The 25,455-nt window shown below is 35.7% G+C and overlaps 2 protein-coding genes across 2 annotated transcripts; one reads left to right on the top strand and one right to left on the bottom strand.

The window, feature by feature from the left end:
• The first annotated feature begins 521 nt into the window (after positions 1-521).
• Positions 522-12,863, top strand: LOC139937850 (eIF5-mimic protein 2-A-like). Its single transcript, XM_071933198.1, has 16 exons — positions 522-629; positions 2,818-2,912; positions 3,353-3,429; positions 4,126-4,302; positions 4,704-4,813; positions 5,368-5,436; positions 5,768-5,903; positions 6,047-6,156; positions 7,114-7,200; positions 7,683-7,772; positions 8,060-8,125; positions 8,590-8,670; positions 8,989-9,060; positions 9,518-9,584; positions 10,062-10,184; positions 11,687-12,863. The coding sequence occupies exons 3-16, from the start codon at positions 3,369-3,371 to the stop codon at positions 11,707-11,709; spliced, it is 1,272 nt and encodes a 423-aa protein (XP_071789299.1). The 5' UTR covers positions 522-629; positions 2,818-2,912; positions 3,353-3,368; the 3' UTR covers positions 11,710-12,863.
• A 137-nt stretch (positions 12,864-13,000) lies between these two features.
• LOC139937849 (uncharacterized) lies at positions 13,001-22,849 on the bottom strand. Its single transcript, XM_071933197.1, has 17 exons — positions 22,606-22,849; positions 22,073-22,119; positions 21,861-21,878; positions 21,465-21,485; positions 21,006-21,107; positions 20,805-20,853; positions 20,547-20,579; positions 20,215-20,316; positions 19,514-19,624; positions 19,098-19,247; positions 18,744-18,857; positions 17,440-17,580; positions 16,920-17,096; positions 16,343-16,459; positions 15,327-15,609; positions 15,068-15,156; positions 13,001-14,685 (listed from the first exon to the last, which is right to left on the bottom strand). The coding sequence occupies exons 1-17, from the start codon at positions 22,688-22,690 to the stop codon at positions 14,495-14,497; spliced, it is 1,830 nt and encodes a 609-aa protein (XP_071789298.1). The 5' UTR covers positions 22,691-22,849; the 3' UTR covers positions 13,001-14,494.
• Between the last annotated feature and the right edge of the window lie 2,606 nt (positions 22,850-25,455).

Below are 25,455 nucleotides of genomic sequence, written 5' to 3'. Positions count from 1 at the left end.
CTTCTTAGGGAAAAAAGAAATAGCAACCATGCAGCGTTTCTCATTATTATGCCTTGACCGCTAAAAGATAAATAAACAAACGAATAAAAAAAAGTAAAAAAAACAAACAATCAAACAACAACTAACTTTTGAAAATCCAGAAAAAACCTTATAGACTATGCTCATGTTGCGATCATCTGCTTAAAAAAGCGCAATATATATAGCTGCATTACACAAAAATTCCCCATGACACTCGGACGGATCTATAAGCAAAAATTGTATAATAATGTATCATATTTAACAGAAATAAACAGATGGAAGTAGAACAGATGTTTTTGTTTGATTTCTCACGTCACCGACTAATCTATGTGTCATAAAACCAGAGTAAGGACAGTGGATGTCAATTAATAAAAGGTCAAAGGTCACGCACAATTATGATTCAAGCGCTGTACAACATTCTGACGCATTGAGTCATTATTCGACCCGTAATGTATATAGGAGGTACACCCCTAAACACGTTGAACGAAAGCATGCAAGATGTACATGACATTTGTATACACACACAGCGCATAGAGTTTGGATGTACATGTACCACACGCTCTCAAACTTGCAGTTGCTCCTAAAACGTTGAATCCGAATTAGGAACTTTGGTAAGTTACTCCATATTTCGTTGTGTAAAAATGTTAATAAAAACTTTAGATTTTAACAAAAACAAACAGATCGTGTAGAATAACACTTTGTGATTAAATTGGTGGGAGTTTTGACGTATTATTTTTGTACTGAAAGGGTAATTTAAGCGGATAAAGTGTGCCATTTCAAAGTCAAAACTGGACAACTGCGACGACGTGTTTGTTGGTACCCCGTCATTGGGTTTGAACTAAAAAGAGAAAGGGACCAACTAAATTTCTAGGAAAAATTAAATTGTGTTTTCTCCCTTTTCTTTTTTAGAACCTTGAAATGAAAAATGAAATCTTTTCTTTACTTAGTTTGAATGGTTCAATATAGAAATGATTTAGGATTTAGTACATATAAATGTCACCGATGTTTCACTATAACTATAAACGCTTGTTTAAAGCCATTGGACCCTTTCGGTACAGAAAAAAAAAAAAAAGTTCACAGATTTACAAATAATTTACAGGGTTTACAGAAGGTAATGGTGAAAGACTTCTCTTGAAATATTAGTCCATGAAATGCTTTACTTTTTGAGAAAACGGTAAAACAATATAAATTCTCGTTAACGAGAATTACGGATTTGTTATAAACACATGTCATGACACGGCGAAATGCGCGAAAACAGGAGTGGGTTTTCCCGTTATTTTCTCCCGACTCCGATGTCCGATTGAGCCTAAATTTCCACAGGATTGTTATTTTATATATAAGTTGTGATACACGAAGTGTGGGACTTGGACAATACTGTTTACCGAAAGTGTATAATGGCTTTAATAATATAATAAAAGGAAAGATTTCATTTTCAGTTTCTTCCACCACTTTTTGATACATTGTTAATTTTATCAAAAGCTAATTCTAATTTGTGATGAGAATATCATCAAAATACACTTCGTATTGTCTAAAATAGGTGAAAAGGACAGTTGGGAAAGGCATCATACATACCATGTTAACTTCATTTAAACCCAAATTACTTCTTGAAAATGCACTAAATAAAATGTTTACCATAGCAATAACATGGAACATGCATGGAACACATACATTACAATTCTCCGTTTCAGAACTTAAATCTTTGTCTGTTTCAATTCACTGAACATGGGTCTCACTAAATACCGACAACTCATGACGACCCCTCACGATAACTCACGACAACAGTTTTTAAATGCACTGTAACAGAACATTTGAACATAAGTCAACCGTTAAAATTAAACATATGCACAAGAGTCATATGCACCCAGATCACCTTTAAACTGTTGAAAAAATTGTATTTTTAACTGTATAAAAAGTGTTATTTACCCCGAATTTAGTAATGAATGGAAATATCCGCCATGTTGTCTTTCAACGTCTTAATTTTACTCATCACCAAACTAGGATTTAAGAGTTGGAACTTACAGTATTTCAATGTCTTTATCACTTGGCTGACTTGTGGCGTTGTTGTCTACTCAGTGCCTTTATGTTTGGTTCACATCCACCATAGAGAGAACCAATATTTCCCAACTGTGTTCCACTGAATGATGCTCAAAGCTTATGGCTGGCTGTGAGCACTAGCAGTCTCTTACAGCCCTCTCCTCTTTCTCCACATGTATCTAGTACTCTAGTACATACTAAATTGTTCACTTCTTATACATGCACTCCATCTTTCAATGATGTTCATTCTTGTCTTTTCTTATTCTCTCACACAGTGAAACCACACCCCTCTTATATAATTCCACAATACTTCTTCAAGATCTACTTTAACTACACTGAAATAAAAGAACTCTTGAAAACTGCATTGCCCAGCTGTGTTTTTTTTTTCACTGCATTTTTTATTTCCTACTTTTGTAATTCTGGGTTAAGTACTGGAAGAATCCAACATTGTCTTCTAAATGGATCTACAGTATTAGACCAGAGGGCTGTAGGATATAACAAAAGGTTCTGTTTAGCAAGTCACATTGTAAAGAATTCCAGTTGTTTAGAAAGTACAATCAGACTGTTCTATTAGGTTAAAAGGTAGGCTTATGTAAAGGTTGAACCATTTTGTGCATAGGTAACTGAATAAACTTGGGTTAAAATTATTTTTTTGACAGTTTAAGTTGTGTACACTAAATCAGTACTGCATAAGGAAGGGCAGACATTTTAAAAGTAGCAATTTATTTTATTCAATTTCCTTGAATTTCTCAAACATTGTTTTAGGTCCAGAGACTTTGGACATTTTGTTGTACCACAAGGCGCTATAATCACAGACTGGTGGAAACGTTTGTTAGTGACAGGACTTATTGATCTTTCCGGTAAGTGTAACATTTACTTTTTATTTTTGTGTGATTGTTTTCTGATGAACTGTATTGTTTAAAATTGTTTTGTATTGCTTTACGTGCCATAAAACTATATTTAAATTACATCATCACTGTTTTCAGGGACTTTGTCAAACATGAAAGTTTGGCTGCAGGCGATAATTTTTTTTCTTGTGAAAACGGTGAAGACATTTTAAGTGACGAGTTTTGAATTTTTTCTTGGATGGTTATTTTTTAAATTCAATCATGGTGAATCCAACAACAAAATTGGCCCAGACAGAAAATATTCTTTGTTTCTTTCATGTTGGGGTGGATCTGCAGGGTGCTGTGTATCCTTCAGATTTTAAAGAATTTAATGTTTTTTCCCCCTGATCACAGAATCTCACTGTATACACTATTTACCCTGTGTTCTTCTAATACTTGTCATTTGTTCACAGCTAAAAAGTTTTATTTATGAGTAACAAGCAGCAGAAACCCGTCCTCACAGGCCAGCGGATTAGGACCCGGAAACGGGGTAAGTCGGATTTAACCTTTCCTGATTCATCAACCCAAAGTACTAGAAGTAGTGATGATTATTACTCATCGGGACAAAACATGTTGTTTGAATGAAATGTTTCTGTACACTTACTTTGACCTAAGGTCATTGCCATGTTACCACTAATTTGTCCTTGATTAGAAGGTTAGTCAAAATCTGGCTAGTCTGGCTAGCTAGTTTATTGCTTCTCACTGTTGTAAACCATTGATTGTTCATTTAGACCTTTCAAGAGTAAGGCACCCTCGCCTAGACATCAAGGGGAGGTTCTTATTGGCAAGATCTGTACGCCGTGTGTACTAATAATGTGCATTTCCATTGTGCCATCACCAATTTACCTCCAAGATGGCTGCCTTATGATGTCAATACATAAGGTCTATCTATTGCTACAAATGAAAAAGTCCCTTGTAAATTACGGTGTTATTTAAGGAAATCTTGAAAAAGAGATTGGTTAAAATACTTGCAGACCAGTAAAATGATATGCTAACTGGTGCTCCAATAAGAAACGCCCAAATAAATAACCATCAAATAATAACAAAAAGCAACACAAGGTTACAATTTCAGCAGTTTACCTAACCCAATTTCCCCGTTGTCATGTTTATGTCCTCTCTACCCGTACCCCTTTCACCCCCGTCTCTCTAATATCTCTTTGACCCTAACCCCCCCTATCTTCCACAGATGAGAAAGAGAAATACGATCCCAATGGGTTTCGCGATACAATTGTGAAAGGTCTCAATGCAGCTGGGTTTGATCTGGAACTTGTGTCCAAGTTTCTAGATACAAGTGGTGGCAAGGTTGACTACAAACGCTACTGGGAGACGCTCTTCGATATTCTTTTCGCTGGAGGAATCTTGGGTAGGTGGAAACTTATTTTGAAATCATTTCCTTCGGCAGCATCAAAGGATGCTGGATCCGCAGCAGGCCTCGTGTGTCTGGCGACTTGCATACAAAATATAAAAAATAAAATAAAAAAAAATCTACGGAAGCCAAGTCTTTCTACCCAAATTTTTTTTAAAGATGTTTTTTTTTTTCTCTTTTTTTTTTCCACAATGAACTATTTGACAGCAATTTCTATTTTACTTACTCAATTTTGTTTGTGCACATACAAGAAAACACTAAAAACTTTACACAGTGCGAAAGAATACTTTTAAAAATCAAAGGAAATGATTACTAAAGATGGACCTTGTGGCTGGTTTGTGATAGTACATGGAAATGAATCAACGTTTTTTTTCTTTCTTCTCTCTTTTTTCATAAAGCCCCGGGAGGGACGTTGGTCGAACATGACGACAAGACAAAGGTTGCTCTCTGTGAGTTCTGTCTCTTCTCGGCAGAGGAGAATATCGAGGCTATTAAGGGGGTGGCCACGGTAAGTCAAACTTCAAATCATTTCATTTCATTCTGGTTGGAAAGCCAAGGACTCTCAGAAAAGCAAACTCAATGACTGTACTAGCCAAGAAACCAATAGAGAGAAAAAGAGGAAGGAACTTTCACGCAGGTTTTCCAGGGAAAACTCATGCAGTCAGGTAGGTACTGAAAATCCAATCCACAAAGTGCCCCCGGTGGGAGTCGAACCAGGGTCCTAGAGGTGGAAGGTGAGGAAAGATACCACTGCATCAACTCGACTACCCTATGAAAAAGGCATAAGTCATAAGAACAGGGTCGGGAATCTTGGGTTTGGGTGAAGAGTTAGAATGTCAAGGAAAACTTTCCATCACTTTGATTTGATTGGGTTTGATGGAGTCGCAGCTGTATGTCAACTGAATGCATGAGTCAAATGAATAGGGTCAGGAATCTTGAGTTTGGGTGACGAGTTAGAATGTCAACGGACATGGGGACTTTCAGCCGAGATGTCAAGGTGTAGTATTTCATTATTCACCAGAAGTTTAATTGTTACTTTGTGCGTTATATTTATTGTGACAGGTGTTTCAGAGATTGACGAGGCGTTACAGGTATCTGGGAAAGAAACTAGAGGATGATCAGATGAAAAAGGTATTGTAGATAACCTTAAAACATGTTCTGTTTTAAATACTGTGTTGAGATATGTGCTCTTGGTTTATTAAAACTAGTCCACATCAACCCTTGATCTTAAGCTGCACTGACACTTTATTCTCAGGTGTTGAATTTCATCTTCGATTTTTATTTTGTAAAGGTTAGGCCCTTTCCATTTTGGAATCTATTTAAAACATTTGAAGGGCACCAAAGCTAAGACCAGGGCAATGACAATCATGATGTTTGTGTAATTCCATGCCTGTATTCTTACACATAGTATTTTGGAAGCAGTTTGCTAACCAGTTGTTACTTTTCCCTTGAATGGATGTAGATCCTATCATTTCTGAAGTCGTTCTCCCCATCTGAGCGTAACAAGTTGGCCATGTTTACTGGACTGTTCCTCAGTACTGGCGAGAAGCCTGCCAACTGCCTGGAGAGTCTTTTCCAGGAGACACTCGTCAAGGAAGGTAAGACTTTAATTCTGTCTTGAAATCAGGAGTAAAAAAGGTATTTGATAGAGGCAAGGCAGACAACTCTATGATGGTTATTTTGCTTTAACGGTCATTATCAATTAAAATCATAAAAACCCTGTGCGTTTTTTTTTCATTAGGGATTTCGCTGGAGTTTTGCAAGGTGATGTTCAAGGCTTGGTTGGATGAGAAGGACATGAACAGCGTGGAAAACATTCTTGTCAAAGCCGCATTGGATAGAAGACTCTTGGTGAGTGGCTCAAGATACTAACTGACCAATAAATATTAAAATCACCCTTTATCACTTCAGTCTCCTGACGATGACTAGAGCAAGCTAGTTCAAACGTTGACACCAATTCAAGAACTGACACCATGGTAGTGCAGTTAATAACGATCCTATAAGCAAAAGTAGTAGTCTCAGCCAAATTTCTATACCTTCCTCCCTTGTAGTAGTTAAGAAGCAGGACAGTTCTTTTCAGAACTGAAGAGTCTCCCGAACCTCAGATAAATCTACTCCTCGGTAGTAGAATAGAGAAAGACAGTTCTCTAAGAACAATCTCTACCTGGCAAGTAGATACACACGTGGTGTTACTGCAAACCAAATATATATTGATACCTCACCATGCAATGCCTCAACTCTTTAAAACCAAAATAGATAGCCAAGCAGAGCTGCAAACTCCCCTGATTCAGCAGAAAGTTCCCAGAAAAGAATACTCTCAATGATTTACAACTTTGACAATACTCCCTGGTTATAGAAACTTTGTCAATCAATCAAACATAGTTTGTACAGCGCCTAAATAAAAGGGTTGCTCAAAGGCGCTGCGGACGGAAGAAATAAGTCATTGATTGTTGGCCTCCTGTTGAATGTACTTCTGAGTCTCTCCCTGATTGTTGTGCAAAATTTCCCTGATTTTAATATCCCCTCCTAGGAACTCTATGTAGGCTACGTTTTCCAATTACTTTCTGTTTCTGAATCCACTGAAGTTGCCTTTCAGAGAGAGAAGTCCTGGCTTGGTTGATCATAGAACAATGACCAGGCCTTAACCTTTGCTCCTGAAGAGGCTCAGCAATTTCTGCCTCGGGCACTTACAAAGGAGATGTAAATTTGTAGCAGAACTTTGCAAATGGTGTCACAGCAGATGCAGTTGGTTTGCGTAGGTTAATTTGAAGTCTGGATAATAATGTTTTGTTTGTTTGTGATTTTCAGGAGTTTATACCCAGTACTAAACGATCTGAAGCTTATTTTGAGAAATATTTTACAGATGCTGGATTGGATCAGCTTGTTACCTTTCAGGTAAGTCAAGTTATTACTTTAGAGGGCAGGTATATGTTTGGTAACCAGTCTTCAAATTAATGACTTAAAAAAAACCTTATTTAGTTAGTAAGTACAGTAGCTTTTGATTGTTAGTTAAGTTTTTTTAAGAATCATCTCATTACTAATCAATGTGGTTATAGAAATACCATGAATTGTGCTTTTTTTTGTGACTGGGTTCCCTATTAATATTTGCTTAGCAGAAGTCTGTATTAAGCACCATTTGCTGCTGAACAGCATCATGACATTGGACCCACATTGCAACTATAACCAACCTAGCCTCCCTTGTTTAGACCCTTTGCATGTGACTGTACATGCTCTGAAAGTGCCCTCACTGGGGTCAAAGGAGGTAAATGATTGGATGATAGCTGTCTTTATGCGTGAACATGTGCGCGTCAGTGTAGCGTTTCGCGGTATGCAAGAGGTCTGTGGTCAGTTAATGTTTCTGTCTTTTCTCTTTTCAGCGAAACCTGCAACATGATGACAACAAGAACTTCTTCAAGTCTGAGATGAAGGAACTCATGCAGAAGGACCCGCCACCTTCAGTCAAAGATGTAAGACATGAACATGATTTGTGCATTATTTGTGACTGGGTTCCCTTATACTTTATGTCAGCAGAAATCTGTGCTAAGCACCATTTGCTGCTTAACAGCATCATGACAATTGTCTGCTATGAGTGATATATAAGCCACAAATTGTGCTTCATGTAATTTGGTTGGGGACCTTAATCTTGTAAGCGTATTTGCTGTGCCTTGCTTCTTTTGAATATTTACCATCATCGAGATTGGCTGATAAAATGTTGGGTTGGTTTGATAATTATTTGAATTTTCTTTTCTTCCAGTTGGAGGCAACTGCCAAGGAAATTATGGTGAAGACATCTCTCACTGAACCTGAAGTTATTAAACTGGTAAGAATTCATGTAAAAGTGTTAAAGTGCAAGTTTTAAAGCTATGTAACATGTCTGGTAAGCAGAGTGAGTGATATACAAGCCACAAATTGTATATCATTGTAATTTGGGTGGGGACCTTTTAATCTTGTAAGCATATTTGCTGTGCCTTGCTTCTTTTTGTGCTTAAGCAGCTCTATGAAATCAGGCCCTGGTTAAAGTGTTAGAGGGAAAGTCCCGTATAGTGGCTTTTGATAATAACAATAATACTAAAGGGTATTTGAATTGCGCCAAATCTACCAAATTAAGGTGCTCAAGGCACACAAGACAGAATCCTCACACAGACAGAAAACCCGTATTGAACAAGTAAGTTTTCAAACTAGTCTGAAAATTTTCAACATTTTAAATGTGATGATGTTAGGGCAATCTTGTATTCTCGATGTTTTGTTAAATGTTGACATTTGTTTCGTTGTCTGTTCAATTAGATCTGGAGCTGCATCATGGGAATCGTGGAATGGAATAAGAAAGAAGAGCTCATTTTGGATCAGGCTCTGCGACACATTAAGGTACTTTACCCCCTTTCTTATCCTCGTGACTCCTGTCTTGTTTTTGAGCTTGAAAAAATATTCTATCTATTCTAGCTATAAGCGAGTTTAAAGTTGCCAAAATGTACCTGGCTTATAATAGCCCAGATAAACACACAAAATAAGTACGCGCAGAGACCGTTTTTGCTTAGAGCATTTTTTTACAGAACTGAGATATGGCGTTTGTTTAGTGAGGCGATGAGTTGTTCATATAGTAAGGACTCTTCTTTTAAAATCTACGTGAATTAAAAATTAACAAATCTTCACACTAGAAATTTTGTTTGATGTCATTCCTTACAGCCCTATGCACCTCTGTTGGCTGCCTTTAATACTCAGGGTTCATCAGAGTTGACTCTCATCTATGAAATACAGGTAAGAACCCATCAATACTTCGTTATTTATTTTTTGATTTATTTTTCATTCTTGTCAATTGTTGCTATGCCTTTCTTGTATGTAATGTAGTTTCCTTCACACAGGGAAGACAAATTTCATGTTTTTTTTTCATGACAATAAATATTTTTTATCTTTGGTCTTTGTTATTAATCCTGGTATAAACATGTATTCACACTTTAGAATAAATGATATACACTGGATGTGTAGTTTTCCCGAATCGTTTATCGGTATTTACTTAGCTCGATTTAACCGAGTAAGACAAAACATCGTTAGACAAAACAGTATCGCTATAGTGATTTGTATTTGACATCACTAGCAACTACGATTGGTTTGCAGTGAAATCTGCCCCTGAGTGGGTAATTTCTTTTTCAGTATTCTTTTATCCAAGATGATGTGATTTCTCCTTAATTTACCATCTATTCTGAACCTTTTTCAGGATTACTGTTACAACAACATCAGCTTCATGAAGACTTTCCAGAAACTGATTGTGCTTCTCTACAAAAGTAAGTCATTTTATATTTGGTTATTATCTTGATTTCCGTATTTTACTTGTTTTTATAGGAAGAGACTGTCATTTACAGTGCTTTGTAATTTAACTTTGAAACATTGTTTGTAAAAAATCTACTTTGCTGTAGTGGAGAAGTCCCCCTGAGTTCTGAAATAATCTACCTGCAGTAGTAGAATCAAAAGCAAGACAAGTTCTCAAAAGAACAAAATCTACCCAACAAATAGATACACACATGGTGTTACCGCAAACCAAATATACATTGATACCTCACCGCGCAATGTCTCTAGTCCTATTATATTGCTTAGTACGTAAAATTGCCGACAGCTCATGGACATGATTTTTTATTTCCAGCTGCATTTTGTCCAAGGAGGAATTGTTTTGAAACATTATTGTACTCACCAAGTTAGTATGTAAAAGTGATGAGAGTTCATGGACATTCAATTTATGATTTATTTTAATTTTTTTTTTACAGCCGACGTGTTGTCTGAAGAGCAAGTGTTGAGGTGGAATCGAGGAACTCACACTGGCAAAGGGAAGAGTGTCTTCTGCAAGCAGATGAAGCAGTTTGTGGAATGGTTGGAGAATGCTGAGGAGGGTAAATACTCATCTCCTTTAAACTCCAAGGCAAAGACTTTGCAAGTCGTTTTTGATAACAATATCTAGTTTAATAGATGTCAAATTTACATCAGAGATAAAGAATATTTAAGTTTCTACCCATACACCGATGTGTGTGTGTTAGCATTGTATACTCCGTACTTTCTCAAGTCCTGTGAAAAAATATCACAGGCATGTTACTCGGGTGTGATTCGAACCCACGACCCTTGCAATTCTAGAGAAGTGTCTTCCAAACTAGACTACCAAGATTGCCGGGTAGCTAGAGGCAGTTCGAATCCTATGTTTTGGCAGTGGGTACAGAAACGATATAGTAGATGTTAAATTTGCAACAGGGGAAAAAAGAAGAAAGTTTTTTTACCGGTGTTCTTCCTTAACATTGGTCCGCTGGCCAAATGCCAGTAAAAACAGAAGAGGACCAATCAACACACTCTCCGAGTGGTCCGGCTGGCTAGTTCAGTATTGAAAAGCAACCCTGTTCAATATTTCGTACGACATATGGACAAGTTAAGAAGAAACTATAAATAAATAGTAAAATAGTAATATGGACAAGTGAAAAACCTGAAGGACTAATGTAATGAACAAAAACTTTCTAAGCACAGAAAATATTGCTTAACAGAAACCTCTTGTAGAAACCAACCTCCAATCATCATTAATGTCTTGTTACTGAACAGTATGAAGCTTGGGTGATATCGATTTATTTTATTCGCAATATATCGCTGACAATATGCCGTGATATTCGATATAATCGCGATAAATGAATTTTGACATCATCAGTCTTAAAAGTGAAAGTTGTAGAAGAGACAGTCCTTGCCTAAGAGAGGTGTTCTCATGACCTATTCTTCTGGTTTTACTCCAAACCTATGGGGTGCAAGATGTCTCAGCTAGCAAATACATCGCGATATTTAATCGATATCGCGATATTCCACGATATATCGCGATGTATCTCGATATTTTGATTAAAACCAAATCCATCCGATATCGAAATCGTTTCCAAATTAATATCACGATATTCGATAATATCGTGATATTGCCCAAGCTTAGAGCAGAGTATACTGTTTGAAACGCCGATACCACACAGGGTCTTTTCAGAGCCGATACTCCCTCCAAAGAGATATTGCACATGGTTGTACCCGCAGGTGTACTATTCATATTTTAAGTTAGCACACAAGCGCGACTGGAATACAGAAAAATATAGCGCTTCCGCATCCCATATCCAGCAAGGCCGTTTTTCCACGATCGTGTGTGTGATAACGTATTTATCTTCAAGCAAACTTGGCGCGTGACATAGAACACACAAGACGTAGGTAGTGATTTTAGCCGTGCAATATAGGTTTTTATTACTACTCCATTCTGCAGTTCTGATTGGTGGATTTGCGCGTACTTGAAGATAATTATATTTATAGTTTCTCTAATTCTTCACACCATGCAAACTTCAAACATTATTTTCAATATTCTGATTTCTTATTTCTCTTTCCTTCTCAGAATCTGATGAAGAAGAAGACTAAACTCCTACCTCCAATCGTAAACTCTCCGCATCATTCTAGTTTTCCTGTTGTTAACATTGTATGTATTGGTCATGGAGAGAGGGTTAAGAACAATAAGAATGATTCATCATCTCTTTTTCCATAGCGTCTGATCTGGTGATAAGGTACAGTAGTCTAGTCTCTGACTTTGATTATGCAATATTTGAGAAAGATTAATAAGTAATGTATGATTAAAAAAACTCTTTCTTAAGTAATTTTAGTTTACACTTCTAGAGGTTTCATTACAAATGTAATGCTTTGAATGCATATGGAGAAATTTGCATCAGGAAAAACGGTGGCCTCAAACTTAAATAAAACCATTTTATTTGTGTATTTTGTTTCAACTGATGATCTGGTCTTTGTTGCTCTGAACACTTTCATAAAACATCCGGGGCATTTTCTGTTTCTTTCGTTAAAACAAGTTTTAAACATTTGGCCTACCCAGGCTTGCAACTTATTTTTCATAGGTTTTCAAAGTAGTACAATTTATTAACAGTAAATTTTAGTAGTAATTACCGACCAGCCTGTTTAATATATTATGTACTCTGGTTTTTCTTTTATAAAATAAAAGTTTATGATACTTCCATATTTGTAGTAAAATAAAAAGAATCACACTTAAAATTTAGAGGAAATTTTGAAAGAAGTTTGGTTGAATGATACTGTTTTGCTTTCATACAGCGTCTCCAGCAAAATTTCATGATACGTTCACCTCTATAAAGATAATACGTGATAATAATGAAATTGTTGACTTTAAATTAAATTTCCTTTTGTTTTTTGTTTTTTCTTAATTTTTTTAATATTAATTTTATTTTTTGTTGAAACCAATTTTTATAAACTTACTTTGATTCCATTTCGTTAAGTGTAAGTAAGTTTTTCTTGTGGTATATTTCAAGTGATTACAAAAATATTTCCTTGGTGAAATGTGTGGGTTTTAAGAATTGTTTCTGCACTAACGTTTCACCAAAAACATCTCTATTTTTGTGATTATTTTATTGGAAATCACTGAACCTTTCACTTTAACTCTATTTTTGTGAGGGTTTCTAAAATACTTAACAAATTAAATGTGCATACAACTGTTCTTACTTTGTTTAAATTGAGTCAGGAGAGAAATAAATTGCTGGGTTATGGAAATTAAATTTTTGTGAATTTGATTTTTTGTTAAAGTTAGTTTATTATTCCTTGAAGCAATAACCAGTGTATCGTTTGTTTCTTTTAACGATACGCCTCTCTTAATATTTATGCATGAGGTACATCACAATTCTTACTCAAACAAGGCGATGGGCGCAGCCACTGCAAGTGGTGGCGGACGTGCACCCATAGCCTCATTTTGGGTAAGAATTATGACGTCATGCATAAATATTAAGGGAGGCGTGTATACCTGCACACAAATTCAGGATTATTAAAATTGGAATATGGTATTACTGATTTAAAATAAATGTACTTAAAGGCTTGTATCAACACTAAGCCTTACTATTGGTTGCTTACTCGAGTCGCGACTACCGTTTACCAGTTATTTGGATATGCATTCTGCCAAGACTACATGATTGGTGTTGTTAAACGACTATTCATGACAACAAAATTTACTTACTATCAGACATTAGTGACACAATCCTTCAATCCTTTCAGCGTGAATGTTACAATATTGCGCCTGCGTCTTGGGAATTAAAAATTAGTCACTACTATCACTTAAAGGGACGACTGGTCGAGTAATAAATATCACTTGTTGCCCAGGCCTAATCACACCAACAGATGAAAGAGAAAATGTAGCCCTTTCACATTAAATTTGCCCTACACTGTATACATGTTAACACACTGGCACTTCCAATCCCAAAATTGTGCACTAAAATTATGGCAAATTGGGTCGGAACTAAGAACTTGGCAAGCTAGGAACTTGCTCATAATGATACTGTTGCAGAGTTTAGTAATGCGCAGGTCAAAGATGATCAGAATTTGCCTGCACTGCAAACTAAAGTTTTTACTTTAATTGAATCAAATGGCATGAGACATAAGCAATCCCCAAAGACATTTATACACCATTGCAAGATGACACCCACTTTGTGGATGTTCTAAACAGTCCTTCTCATAAATTAAAACAACTAAAAAGTCTCCTGACAATGACTAGAGCAAGCTAGTCGAAACGTTGAGACCAATTCATAACTGACTCCGCGGCAGTACAGTTATTACGATCCTGTAAGCTAAAGTAGTAGTCCAGTCTAATTTCTATACCATCCGCCCCGGTAATAGTTATAAAGCAGGACAGTTCTTTTCAGAACTGAGAAGTCTCCTGAACCTCTGATTATCTACTCCGCGGCAGTAGAATAAAGCAAGACAGTTCCCTAAGAACAAACTCTACCTGGCAAGTAGATACACACATGGTGTTACCGCAAACCAAATATATATTATAACTAAAAACACATCAACACGAACCTATGATATACATGTACTGTGGTTTGGCTTAGCAGAACTGATATCATCCAAAAGAGGCATTATTTGAAGAGGGTCGTACAAATACTAAAAATATTTCCATTTACAATTCTCAAAAGCTATATACAGACGAAGAAATTTATAATTACACTAACAAAACTTCTACAAAAGAAAGAAAGAAAAAGTGTGTGCATTGACATTGTAATTTCAAAACTGGGACTTGTCTTCAAAACGGGAAACAGATGTACATTTCAAGGTCAAATTTACTGTTGCCTTGCCTTATGGGGGTGCAGTCCAGGAATTATGATGTCATTGTATGTGAACTTTGACCTGAAGATGTCATCTACATGTTGAGTAATTCATTCTTCGTCTTCTGACGTTTCTGCTGTTTTAACATTTCTAAGAGATCTTTCTCAACTTGTTCCAACTTCTCTTCTCCTGCATCCTTTTCCTTTTCCTCAACCTCATCTGAGACTTCATCAATACCCTCCTCATTCTCAGCTTCATCTATTGTCACAATCTTAGTAGGCTCATCTGAAAAACAAAGAATAAAAGAAGTGGCATATTCATGGATCAATTTAGCGTTATTTCTGTCACAAGTCTAATATTTTAACTTGTGAATGAGTGAAAGTTTTGACAAGGTTGTGTGCGGATGGGCTCTTACTCATCACCTTCTTGTTGTAGCCATCTTTATTTTGTCATACGGTGGTCATAAACATTTCCAGCATGTACATTTTACCCAAGAAAATAATAAGAAAATAATAACTGTACTTCAAGCAGTAACTTAAAGGTTTGGGGTCATCGCTTGTTCTTTGTCAACCAAATGTTCATTTATAGTCAAAATCATAAAAAAGGTACAATAAAATTCCACAGTGAGTTCTTAGGACTGCTTTATTTCGTTTCATTCCATACTGACCTTGTTCCTGGTTGCATTTCAGTGATTCTACCTTCCACAATGTAGTTTCTCCCTCTGTGGCCGCACCAAGTTTGTCAACGCAGTAACACCTAAGAATTCAAAGAAGGTTCTAGATAATAGCATATCTACAGACAAAAATAATATAGTGATTAAAAAAAAAAAAATTGGGGCTTTATAGGTGCCTTTGACATAACCAATGATGATTTTTGTTCTTAACAGCCAGTGCCAATTCTCATGGTTTAAAATTAATTAGACTTACATAGATCCAGAGCATTGAATGTCATCATAAAACCCATCGTCGTCGCAGTTGGGTACTTCGGCTCCAAGGAGAGGAGTTCCGTTGAGTCTAGCGCCCTCTATGATCTCTAAGACAGCGTGTTTCTCAACAGCACAAGGTCCTGGTTCTAGAGCGGAACTACTGCTGGAAACCTCATCCTCCTCCTCCTCATTTTTCTCACCCTCTGTCTCCTCATTTTTCTCCTCATTATTTGCATCGTTTCCGAGGTACTCGGATGCTACTTTCTCTGCTGCTTCTTTCATGGCTACCATGGAAAAATACAAAGGTAAAATCAACAACAAATGTTTGGCTCTAAATGTTAAATTTGTTAAGTTAAAAAATTCCATTGTGATTAAAGGGGATGTGTTGTCACGATCAAATTAGGAACTATGACTGCACAAGGAGTTATAAATCCTCACCAAGTGCCTTCTATGGATTTAATAAAGAGGAGTCACAAAAGACAAAGAGAAAGTGGAGATGAAGGTTACACAATGTATATTTGGTTTGCGGTAACACCATGTGTGTATCACCTTGCCAGGTAGAGTTGTTCTTAAGGAACTGTCTTGCTTATTCTACTGCCGTGGAGTAGATAATCAGAGGTTCGGGAGACTTCTCAGTTCTGAAAAGAACTGTCCTGCTTTTATAACTATTACCAGGGCGGATGGTATAGAATTTAGACTGGACTACTACTTTAGCTTATAGGATCGCAATAACTGTACTGCCGCGGAGTCAGTTATGAATTGGTCTCAACGTTTCGACTAGCTTGCTCTAGTCATTGTCAGGAGACTTTTTAGTTGTTTTAATTTATGAGAAGGACTGTTTAGAACATCCACAAAGTGGGTGTCATCTTGCAATGGTGTATAAATGTCTTTGGGGATTGCTTATGTCTCATGCCATTTGATTCAATTAAAGTAAAAACTTCAGTTTGCAGTGCAGACAAATTCTGACCATCTTTGACCTGCACATTACTAAGCTTCATCTCATTATAAACTACTTACCCAGTTTCTTCATCTGTACAGCAAGTAAGGTTTTGTTCAAATCCTTTGTGCTCAGACCAGCTAGGAAGTTCATCAGTGATGTCATCACCTCCTCTTCAGGAATATGACGTTCAGTTTCTGAAAGAAAAAAATGCAAATGTCATGTTAAAAAATAAATAAAGATAATGTGTATGTTATAATAATGCTCTCTTGTATGATTGTGGAAATAAACCTCTTGTGAAAGTGGTTCATCAATTAGACAAACTCAGCAATTAAGATTGATTTGCAGTTATGATCAATCTTAGCTCTTTGTGAAATTGGCCCCTTGTCGTGGTTATGCTCTTGAAACTATAATTTTATAATACTTCATCAAGGCAACGAAGGCGATTGCCTCCGTGCCCCAAAGCCTTGATAGCAGTTTCAGATCCATGTTCATCAAAATCATAATAACATCCATGAGTAACATTTATAGTTCTGTAAACAAAATGGGATTTCAAGACCAAACTCACAGTGAAGAAAAGTGTGTCATCCAAATATATTTCATTGATAAATATTTGGTGAATTATGCAAAGTAATGATGTATTCACGAAATACTAACCTCCGTCTTTTGATGAGTCTCCATTACTGCCTGAATCCACGTCACTGGATGAGGATCCTTCACTGTCGTCTTGACTAGAACTAGAACTAGAACTAGAACTAGAACTAGAACTAGAACTAGAACTAGAACTAGAACTAGAACTAGAACTAGAAGACTCATTCTCATCTTCACTTTCATCTGTATTCAAATCAGAGAGAAATAAGAATTACAAGCTGTTGTTTTGGGAATGAAAACCTGTCTTTTCCCTCCATTGAAAATCAAAGCTTCAATTCGAGACTGGACAAATTCAAATTATGAAGTTTATTTATTTATTCATATATTTGTTGATAACCAACAGTCCCTGCCACTAATATCATCGAATAAGAAATAAGAAAGCATAACAACAAGAAATATATCAAATATTTAAATATTCAAGGGAAACCACCAAAATTAAAAATTAAATATAGAATACAAACTGAGTCAACACCATCTTAATCAACCATTAAAATGACCAGAATGCAAGGAAATATTTGGATCATACCCTCTTTCCTTGCTTGAATAGCTGCCAATATTCTTTTGAGATCAGCCAGGTTGACATGGCTAACAAGTGCTGCAATTGCATCGTTCAATTCTTCATCTGTCATTCCAACTTCTTCTGTTTCCTCTGAGGAGGAAGAGGGTACTGAAGAAGTACAACAATATTTATAATTATTATAATAATAATAATAATAAAAGATCTTATATAGCGCAGAATGCGCCTCAAAAGGCGCCCATGGGGCTTCACACAAACATTAAATTAGTAAAAGGTTAAAAATGCATAATGAAGAAATAAATGTTACTTCAAAAGTACAGTAATATGTAAAATAAAAGCAATGAAAAGAGGGTCATAAAACTACAGAAGAATTAAATGTTACTTAATAATTACAGTACAATGCAAAATACAAGCAACGACAAGAGAATAATATTATAAAGAGGTTACCTCATAAAACTACTGGAGAATGAAACATTAATTAAAAGTACAAGTAGTAAGGGCCTAAGGGCCTATGTACAATAGAAAGCACAGACAAGAGGATACTATCGAGAGGTTGCTTTATAAAACAACTGAAGAATTAAAGGTTATTTAAAAAGTATAATACAATGCAAAATACAAGCAATGACAAGAGAATAATATTATAATGAGGTTACCTCATAAAACTACTGAAAATTAAACATTACTTAAAAAGTACAAGTAATATGACCTATGTAAAATACAAACACACAAGAGGATAGTATCAAGAGGTTGCTTTAAAAACCTACTAAAGAATTACATGTTCCTTTCAAAAGTAAAACAATATGTAAAAAACAAGCAAGTATCAGCATACATTGTAGGAAACATGTTTTGAGCGTTAAATTTAAATTGTTGTGACTCGTACTGATTTGAGGTTAGTTGGTATAAAGGCAGAGTCACGCACAACTTTTGAAGCAACTTTTAGAGGCAACAAACTGCACTGCGTGCTCAAGGAACACTTAGGTAGCACAAAAGACACTGTTCTAGCTGTAACTAACATCCCCAAGAAAATAATAAGAAAACGTAAATGAAGATTGCCTGGAACTGGTTGCCTGTGAATAGGCTCATATGTGTGACATGCCGTCGATTTTACAAAACTCTTCCTAACTTAAGACTAATCTTAGGACTTGGGACGAGTCCCAACCCTGCACTGTAGCATGCAGACCTTAAGATTAATCCTAAGTTAGGAAGAGTTACTCGTCCTAACTCGAGATAAGACGAGTCCTAACTCTTTGTGAAATCGACCCCTGGCCTTATAAGGCTTCATCAGATAAGGTCAAAGTTCAATGGATGCTTACCAAGTTGATTCTTTTCTCTTAGAGCAGCTAGTATTTGCTGAAGATCTCTGATGCTGAGACGACTCACAAACTCTTCTGTTGCTTCTTGTAGTTCTTCCTCTGTCCACACACCATCTAAGAACAAGAGAAGGATAGCATCTTAAAACCTAAAAATAAGCAAGCTATAATATTTAATATTTATTTTCTCATGTCACTTCTGAGATTTTTTTTAAGATCACAGGGGGTAATGTCAGTCAGGGCCACATTTAATTATGCGGAAAATACTGCTTGACAAATTTCTTTGCCAAGCAAAAATGGAGTCGGGCACCAGCCACAACAATGCAAATGTAATCTAATTTTTGTTGGAATATTTACCTTTGTTTTTCTCTCTGATATCATCTGCAAGTTTCTGCAATTCGTCAACGCTAATGTCTTGAAGGAATCCCCCAGCTCCATCCTCCTCCTCCTCCCCAACCTCCCCCTGATCAATCTTATTGTCATCTTCTTCTCCTTCTCCCTCAGAATCTACAAAGGTCAAGTTTAATATTTATAGTAAGTTTATGCTGATAAAAGCACTCTGTCTGAATCAAGTGATTCAGTTTCTCTATTGCTTAAAATCACATTACTATTATTATTATTTATTTGGGATACAAAATAAACAATACAAAATACAGGATGAACAACACAATAAGCCAATGGCACATGCCTGGAATGAAAACAAAATGTAACTCAATAACTGTGACTCTAAAGCCTTTAACTCCTATGTATAAATTTAATTCTTGTTACTTTACCTTGTTTGTTTTGCTTGATGGCATTGAGTAACTGTTTCAGATCATCAATGTCGAGATCGTCAAACACTGATTTTAAATCACTTCCACCAATCTCAACTTCATCATCACCAACTGAAGAATAAGAAAACAACACAAAAACTCTCAATCAATGGTGTCAGTGTTGTTAGGAATGAAGTCTAGACAAATGCAGCCTGAACCTTGAGCATCGGACAGTGTCTTGCCAGATGTAAAAAATAATAATAATAATAATTTTGGGAGGCTAACCATTCTTATTAACAGCTGAGAAGCTGAATTGCGAAATAAGCGACTATAACTTGTTCGAGCAGCAGGCACTTGCAAGGCAAGCCTGTATGCAGCCAGTCACATCAGTCCATGTATGACCACCTACAACGACAGCCTGAGATCAGAGGGAGGAAAACTGAAGGAGAAAACCAAATCACAACTGGTGAGAGGCAAGCACTATACACACTAGCCACCCATGTATCTTTGTACCTTTGACTCTGCATGCCATATTACTGTGTGTGTCACTACACTGATTGTTTGTAGTATCACTGTCAGTCTGGGATGTGTTTAGCAGTCACAACCAATAACTGCGTTTTACATCTAAAGACAGGGGACTAGTCTGAGGCAAATACATCAAGTAACAATTACTGATATCTCTGACAAATTTTTGGCCAACCTTTGTCTGTCCTGATTCTTACCTGTTTCTTGTCCAACGTCATTATCATCGAAAGGTTGATCAACAAAATGGCCACGCTCAATCTCATCATCCAGGAGACGTTTTAAAGCTTCTTTGTAGGGCTCTAAGAATGAGAACAAATACAAGGCATTTCACTATAAATGTACTATAAATGTATTATGTTAGATTTTTTTGTTCCATGGTTTAACTAAAGACTAGGAATGACTTTACACTTCCAAAGGGAATGATTAACGTTCCTGATGGATAACATGCTGGGGATACTGAAGTTAAGATTTATTCTAAATGTACATCAAAGAAAAATGTGGATGTATGTTGCTTAGTGATTGGACTCACCATAGTCAGTTATCTCATTGTCATCGCTGGGAACTGGAAAACAAAAACATATAATTTAAATTAAAAAACAGTTCGACCATAGCAAGAGTTTTTCTCACAGGCTAAACATTTAGTAGCCTTTGAGACTTTGAGAAAGACTCTGCCAGGGTTGAAACAAAATCATGAATTACATGGACAATTTTACTAACTAAAAGGCTGAAAAACAAATTCTTGAATTATTCTAGAGTTTTCCTTATTGAACTGTTCTCACATACATACCCTCTGGATCTTCAACAGCCTTTGGAATTGAGCCTCTCTTTAAAGCAGACTGAACAAAACAAAGAGCAACAGAAAAGTAATGAAAGTTAATGTGGTATTTCCTATAGCTTTTGTTAACAATTCATTGCCATTCTTCTTGTGACGTAGTTTGATCAAATGCCTTTTATCAAATAAATAAAGAAATGAGGTATTTTAACTTACATTGAGAATGCCTGCTTTGACCTCTGACCTTGCTGACTCTGCTCTCTTATTGGAGGAATCTGTTTTTAAATTCAAATCTTCATTTGATCTTCTTCCAGTAATCTGTGCCAGAATGAAACATAAAATACCGCTTTAATAGCAATCTTTACTAAGACAGGAATAATATTCGACCATTGGAAAAAATTATTGTGCTGTTCTGTTCATTTGTTTGTCCTTTTTGCAAGTCCTTCTGTGTTCTTTGTGTATTTATGTAAACAATTTTTAACTCAGTATTTGCCAATGGTTGAGTGCAGGTCGTCGGCCCAGTGTTCATCCAATGTACAACTTTTCACTGTTTTCCTTTTTGATGACCTGTATCATTTTTTATTTGCATCAGTCAACTTTCATTTCAACCACCTCAACAAAAAGTAAAGGTTCTTAAAATAGTTCTTTTGTTCTCTGTATAATCTGTAAACTTACCTCGCTTTCTAGATCTTGGAGCTGATGGAAAACCACAAAAACAGTCAAAGATTAATTTCAGTTTTGATTTATATAAACAAAAATGAAGACTGGTCAGATTTATATAAACTTAAAGGGAAAGCATACATTTGTAATCAGTTTATCTTGTTGTAAAGCGCCTTGTAGCATTTTTAAATGGATTTGGCGCTATATAACTTACCAATTAATAACCCTTTGCAATAACAAGTTGCATAGATATAACCGCTCCATATATTCGGCAATATCTCAGAAATGCAACTATCTTTTGAATTGAAATTCTCACAGGTTAGTTTTGATTTGTATAAAATGTACACTTTGGTTTCAATCAAACTATCTTATGATTGAACAATCCCCCAACATAAGAAGTGTTCTACTCACCCTTTTCAGAAGGGACTCCTGCATAAAAAAGGGACAAGAAAAAGTGTCACTGGGATATTTTTTTCAGAATCATTACACAATTTACATTGGCAACCTGTCCTGCACAGTTTACATTGAGTTTTAGAATTAACGACAAGATCATTCTACTGATCTACAAAACACTTTCATTAATATTTTTTAAAATTTAAAGAAATTATGGAGACTAAACTCACCTTATCTTTACTCAAGTCATGCCTTCTTGACTCTTTCTCTTCTGAATCTTTTATAAATAAAAAGGTAATCATTTCAAAATAAATTCATCAAAAGATATTCTTGTTCTTTTAAAATGCACTATCAAGGAATTCTTTTCAAATAATGAACATATATCAAGTAAGAAGACCACAAGGGAAACTGACTGGGTGATTCTAAATAGTTAATTTGGAGGTAATTTGTTCAAATCACTCTCCAGTAAAAGCAAATTCTGTTCAGCCCAAAATCAAATATGTTTATGTACAAGTATTACCTTTCGACCTCATCACACAATTTTGTACATGGGACTGCTATTTTACTAGTCAGAAATTAAATGATTGAATTTAATGTATTTATCATTCCAAAAAGTATTCATTTGTGAAAACAAATTTACAATAATAATTGCCAATAAATCTTTCCAATTTATGGTATCAATGAAAAGGCCACCAATCAGGAAACCATTGATTAGCAACACTACCTGTTATCATAATAATAACAATAATCAAACCATTATTACCTTTTACTGGAGCAGCCGTAACAATCACCACCATTGAATAAATTACCATCAAGTTGAAACAAGTAACAAACTTCATCTTTGCCATTCTACCTCACATTAATACAGTGTAGCAGCAGACAGTGTATACGTTACTACATCAACCACTTCTAAAACCAAACTTGTTCTCACAATGAGTCTAACCTGGACGACTGCCGAACTACCATCAATTTTTTCTGTAGTGACTAAACTTATCTGGCAATCAAATCATCTTTTGTTAGTACAAGACAAACCCTACTGGGTTCAAAGTCTACCGCTTCAAAGCACTCATTTCATGATCTAACTTGAAGTTTGATTGTCCGGTGTATAGAATGTTTGCATGTCACGGCCACAAACACACCCAGCTTTTTAGAATATTCCAGTTATTTGACATTGTTCAATGAACGAGTATAAGTCTGTTGTTAATTACTTAATCTTATTAAACCCACTCCGGTTGCGGGGGAGGGGGATAGTTCCGGATAAGTTTGCTAAGAGTACCTAATAGTATAGAACAAGGACCAGACTGGTTCTTGCTAACAGCAAACTTATAATAATTATAATAACAATACTTTGCATTTGTATCATGCTTAATGCTATGTTTCTAATATAGAAAAATTAATTTCTGATTTTAATTCTTCGTACTATTTTTATCTTTCGTATTTGTAATACTTTTCAGAGTTGTTTATATTATATTTCCATGTATTTTTGTAAATGGTTAATTTTTAGTTGTATACAACATAATATTTTTAGACACGCAAAACCAAAACGAATTTCACTGTACTAATATTTGTTTTTTTACAAGTGACAATAAAACATTATTCTATTCTATTCTAAGTGTTCATAATATTTGCCCTGCAAGGTATATGGAGCTACGTTTTGAAGTATGAGCCTGTTCTTTTATAATGGTTTACAAGGTGCTGTTGTGCAATAGGCAGTAAAAAAGTTGAACCCTTTCTTTTTACGTGCATTACACAACGTACAGGCAGACGGCTTTACATCCCATCCACAAGACGAAGCAATAATGGTTAAGTGTCTCGCTTAAAGACACTGGACACTATTGGTAATTGTCAAAGACCAGTCGTCTCACTTGGTGTATCTCAACATATGCATAAAATTACAAATCTGAAAAAATTTGAGCTCAATTGGTCGTCGAAGTTGCGAGATAATAATGAAAGAAAAAAAACACCTTATCATACAAAGTTGTGTGCTTTCAGATGCTTGATTTCGAGACCTCAAATTCTAAATCAAATTCGTGGAAAATTACTTCTTTCTCGAAAACTACGTCACTTCAGAGGGAGCCGTTTCTCACAATGTTTTAAACTATCAACCTCTCCCCATTACTCATTACCAAGTAAGGTTTTATGCTACTAATTATTTTGAGTAATTACCAATAGTGTCCACTGCCTTTAAGGACACAAGTGTTATGAACAGGACTAAAACCCACACTCTGCTGATCAGAAACGCCAGAGCTTGATTCCAGTGTTCATATCCACTCGGCCACAAACACGCCACCAAACTTGGTTTAAGAATCTGAATATGCTATTAAAATGATATTTTATGCATTGATGTTTTCTGATTAGATTAGAATCACTGAAAGATGATTTTGACGGTCTTAAAAAGTACCAGTAAAGTTCATGGATAACTTTGTGAGCCTTATCAGAATGTATACTTGGTGTTGTCATTACAAACAATTTGTATCTGGTAACTAAACAGTAGAAAGACCAGCAGAAAATCCTTGCAAATACAGCTTTCTGCCGATAGTATCAGAAAATAACGACAGCATTAACATTATAATTAAATGACAACCAAAGGCCCAGCTATACTCATGGTTTTAGAAGATCACATTAAAGGAACACGTTGCCTTGGATCGGTCGAGTTGGTCTTTGAAAAGCGTTTGTAACCGTTTTTTATAAAATGCATATGGGTAGAAAGATGTTGTAAATGTAGAATACAATGATCCACACAAACATGCCTCGAAATTGCGTGGTTTTCCTTTTACCTTGTCGACTAACACGTCGGCCATTTATGGGGGTCAAAATTTTGACTCCCATAAATGGCTGACCATGTTAGTTCGCACAGTAGAAGGAAAACCACGCAATTTCGAGGCAAACTTGTGTGGATCATTGTATTCTACTTTTAAAACATCTTTCCAACCATATGCATTTTATAAAAAACGGTTACAAACGCTTTTGTTTTGACCAACTCGTCCGATCCAAGGCAACGTGTTCCTTTAATTTAAACCATCGATCATAAACAATATAACCAGTGAAACCTTCAAAGAAAAAAAGCTGAGTAAATTTAACGAGACTGTGTAAACGGAGGGTGTTAAGTAGTTGTAAATTGACGGTGTTATCTATTTAAGATAACTGATTAGTGGCAATCATAAATGATGAATCAAATGTCCCTTTGTTAATACAAATGTTATTCAACACTTATCATAAAAACTTATTTCTGATGGGTGCCAGCTGTTTATGACTTCTTTTTCAAACAGGTCTGAGGAAAGCCATCAAAAAAAGAATAGAAAAGTTGTTTCAAAATGTTTGATTTGTTTCTTAGTCCTAAATTTAAACCCCTCCCCCCAAAAAAAAAACAAAAAAAACACTAAAAACTAAAAACTAAAAAATTGATTTGAAAAAAATAGAAGTTTTAAATGTTATATCAAACAACCAATGTACTCTTGACTTCTAAAAAACAAAATATTCAAAAGAAATTGAAATAAGTTGTTTGGAAACAAGCCATGGAAAGGAGAAGATTCATTTTGTAATGTGGTCGTTACTGCTAATTGCTGATTTGTTTACTTATTGTTTACTCTGGGATTTAATATTTAAAAAAATA

The sequence above is a fragment of the Asterias amurensis genome, chromosome 5, assembly GCF_032118995.1.
Source record: "Asterias amurensis chromosome 5, ASM3211899v1".
Classification (NCBI taxonomy): Eukaryota; Metazoa; Echinodermata; class Asteroidea; order Forcipulatida; family Asteriidae; genus Asterias; species Asterias amurensis.
The sequence above is the reverse complement of the archived record's forward strand: the minus strand, read 5'-3'. Positions and strand labels throughout refer to the sequence as shown.

Excerpts from the sequence above, each read along its gene's own strand:
- LOC139937850 (XM_071933198.1), top strand. The coding sequence starts at position 3,369 with ATGAGTAACAAGCAGCAGAAACCCGTCCTCACAGGCCAGCGGATTAGG. Across the intron at positions 3,430-4,125 it reads GATTAGGACCCGGAAACGGG|ATGAGAAAGAGAAATACGAT; the intron begins GTAAGTCGGATT and ends TATCTTCCACAG. Across the intron at positions 8,126-8,589 it reads AACCTGAAGTTATTAAACTG|ATCTGGAGCTGCATCATGGG; the intron begins GTAAGAATTCAT and ends CTGTTCAATTAG.
- LOC139937849 (XM_071933197.1), bottom strand. The coding sequence starts at position 22,690 with ATGGCAAAGATGAAGTTTGTTACTTGTTTCAACTTGATGGTAATTTAT. Across the intron at positions 19,625-20,214 it reads TGACGTTGGACAAGAAACAG|TTGGTGATGATGAAGTTGAG; the intron begins GTAAGAATCAGG and ends CTTATTCTTCAG. Across the intron at positions 17,097-17,439 it reads TATTCAAGCAAGGAAAGAGG|ATGAAAGTGAAGATGAGAAT; the intron begins GTATGATCCAAA and ends ATTTGAATACAG.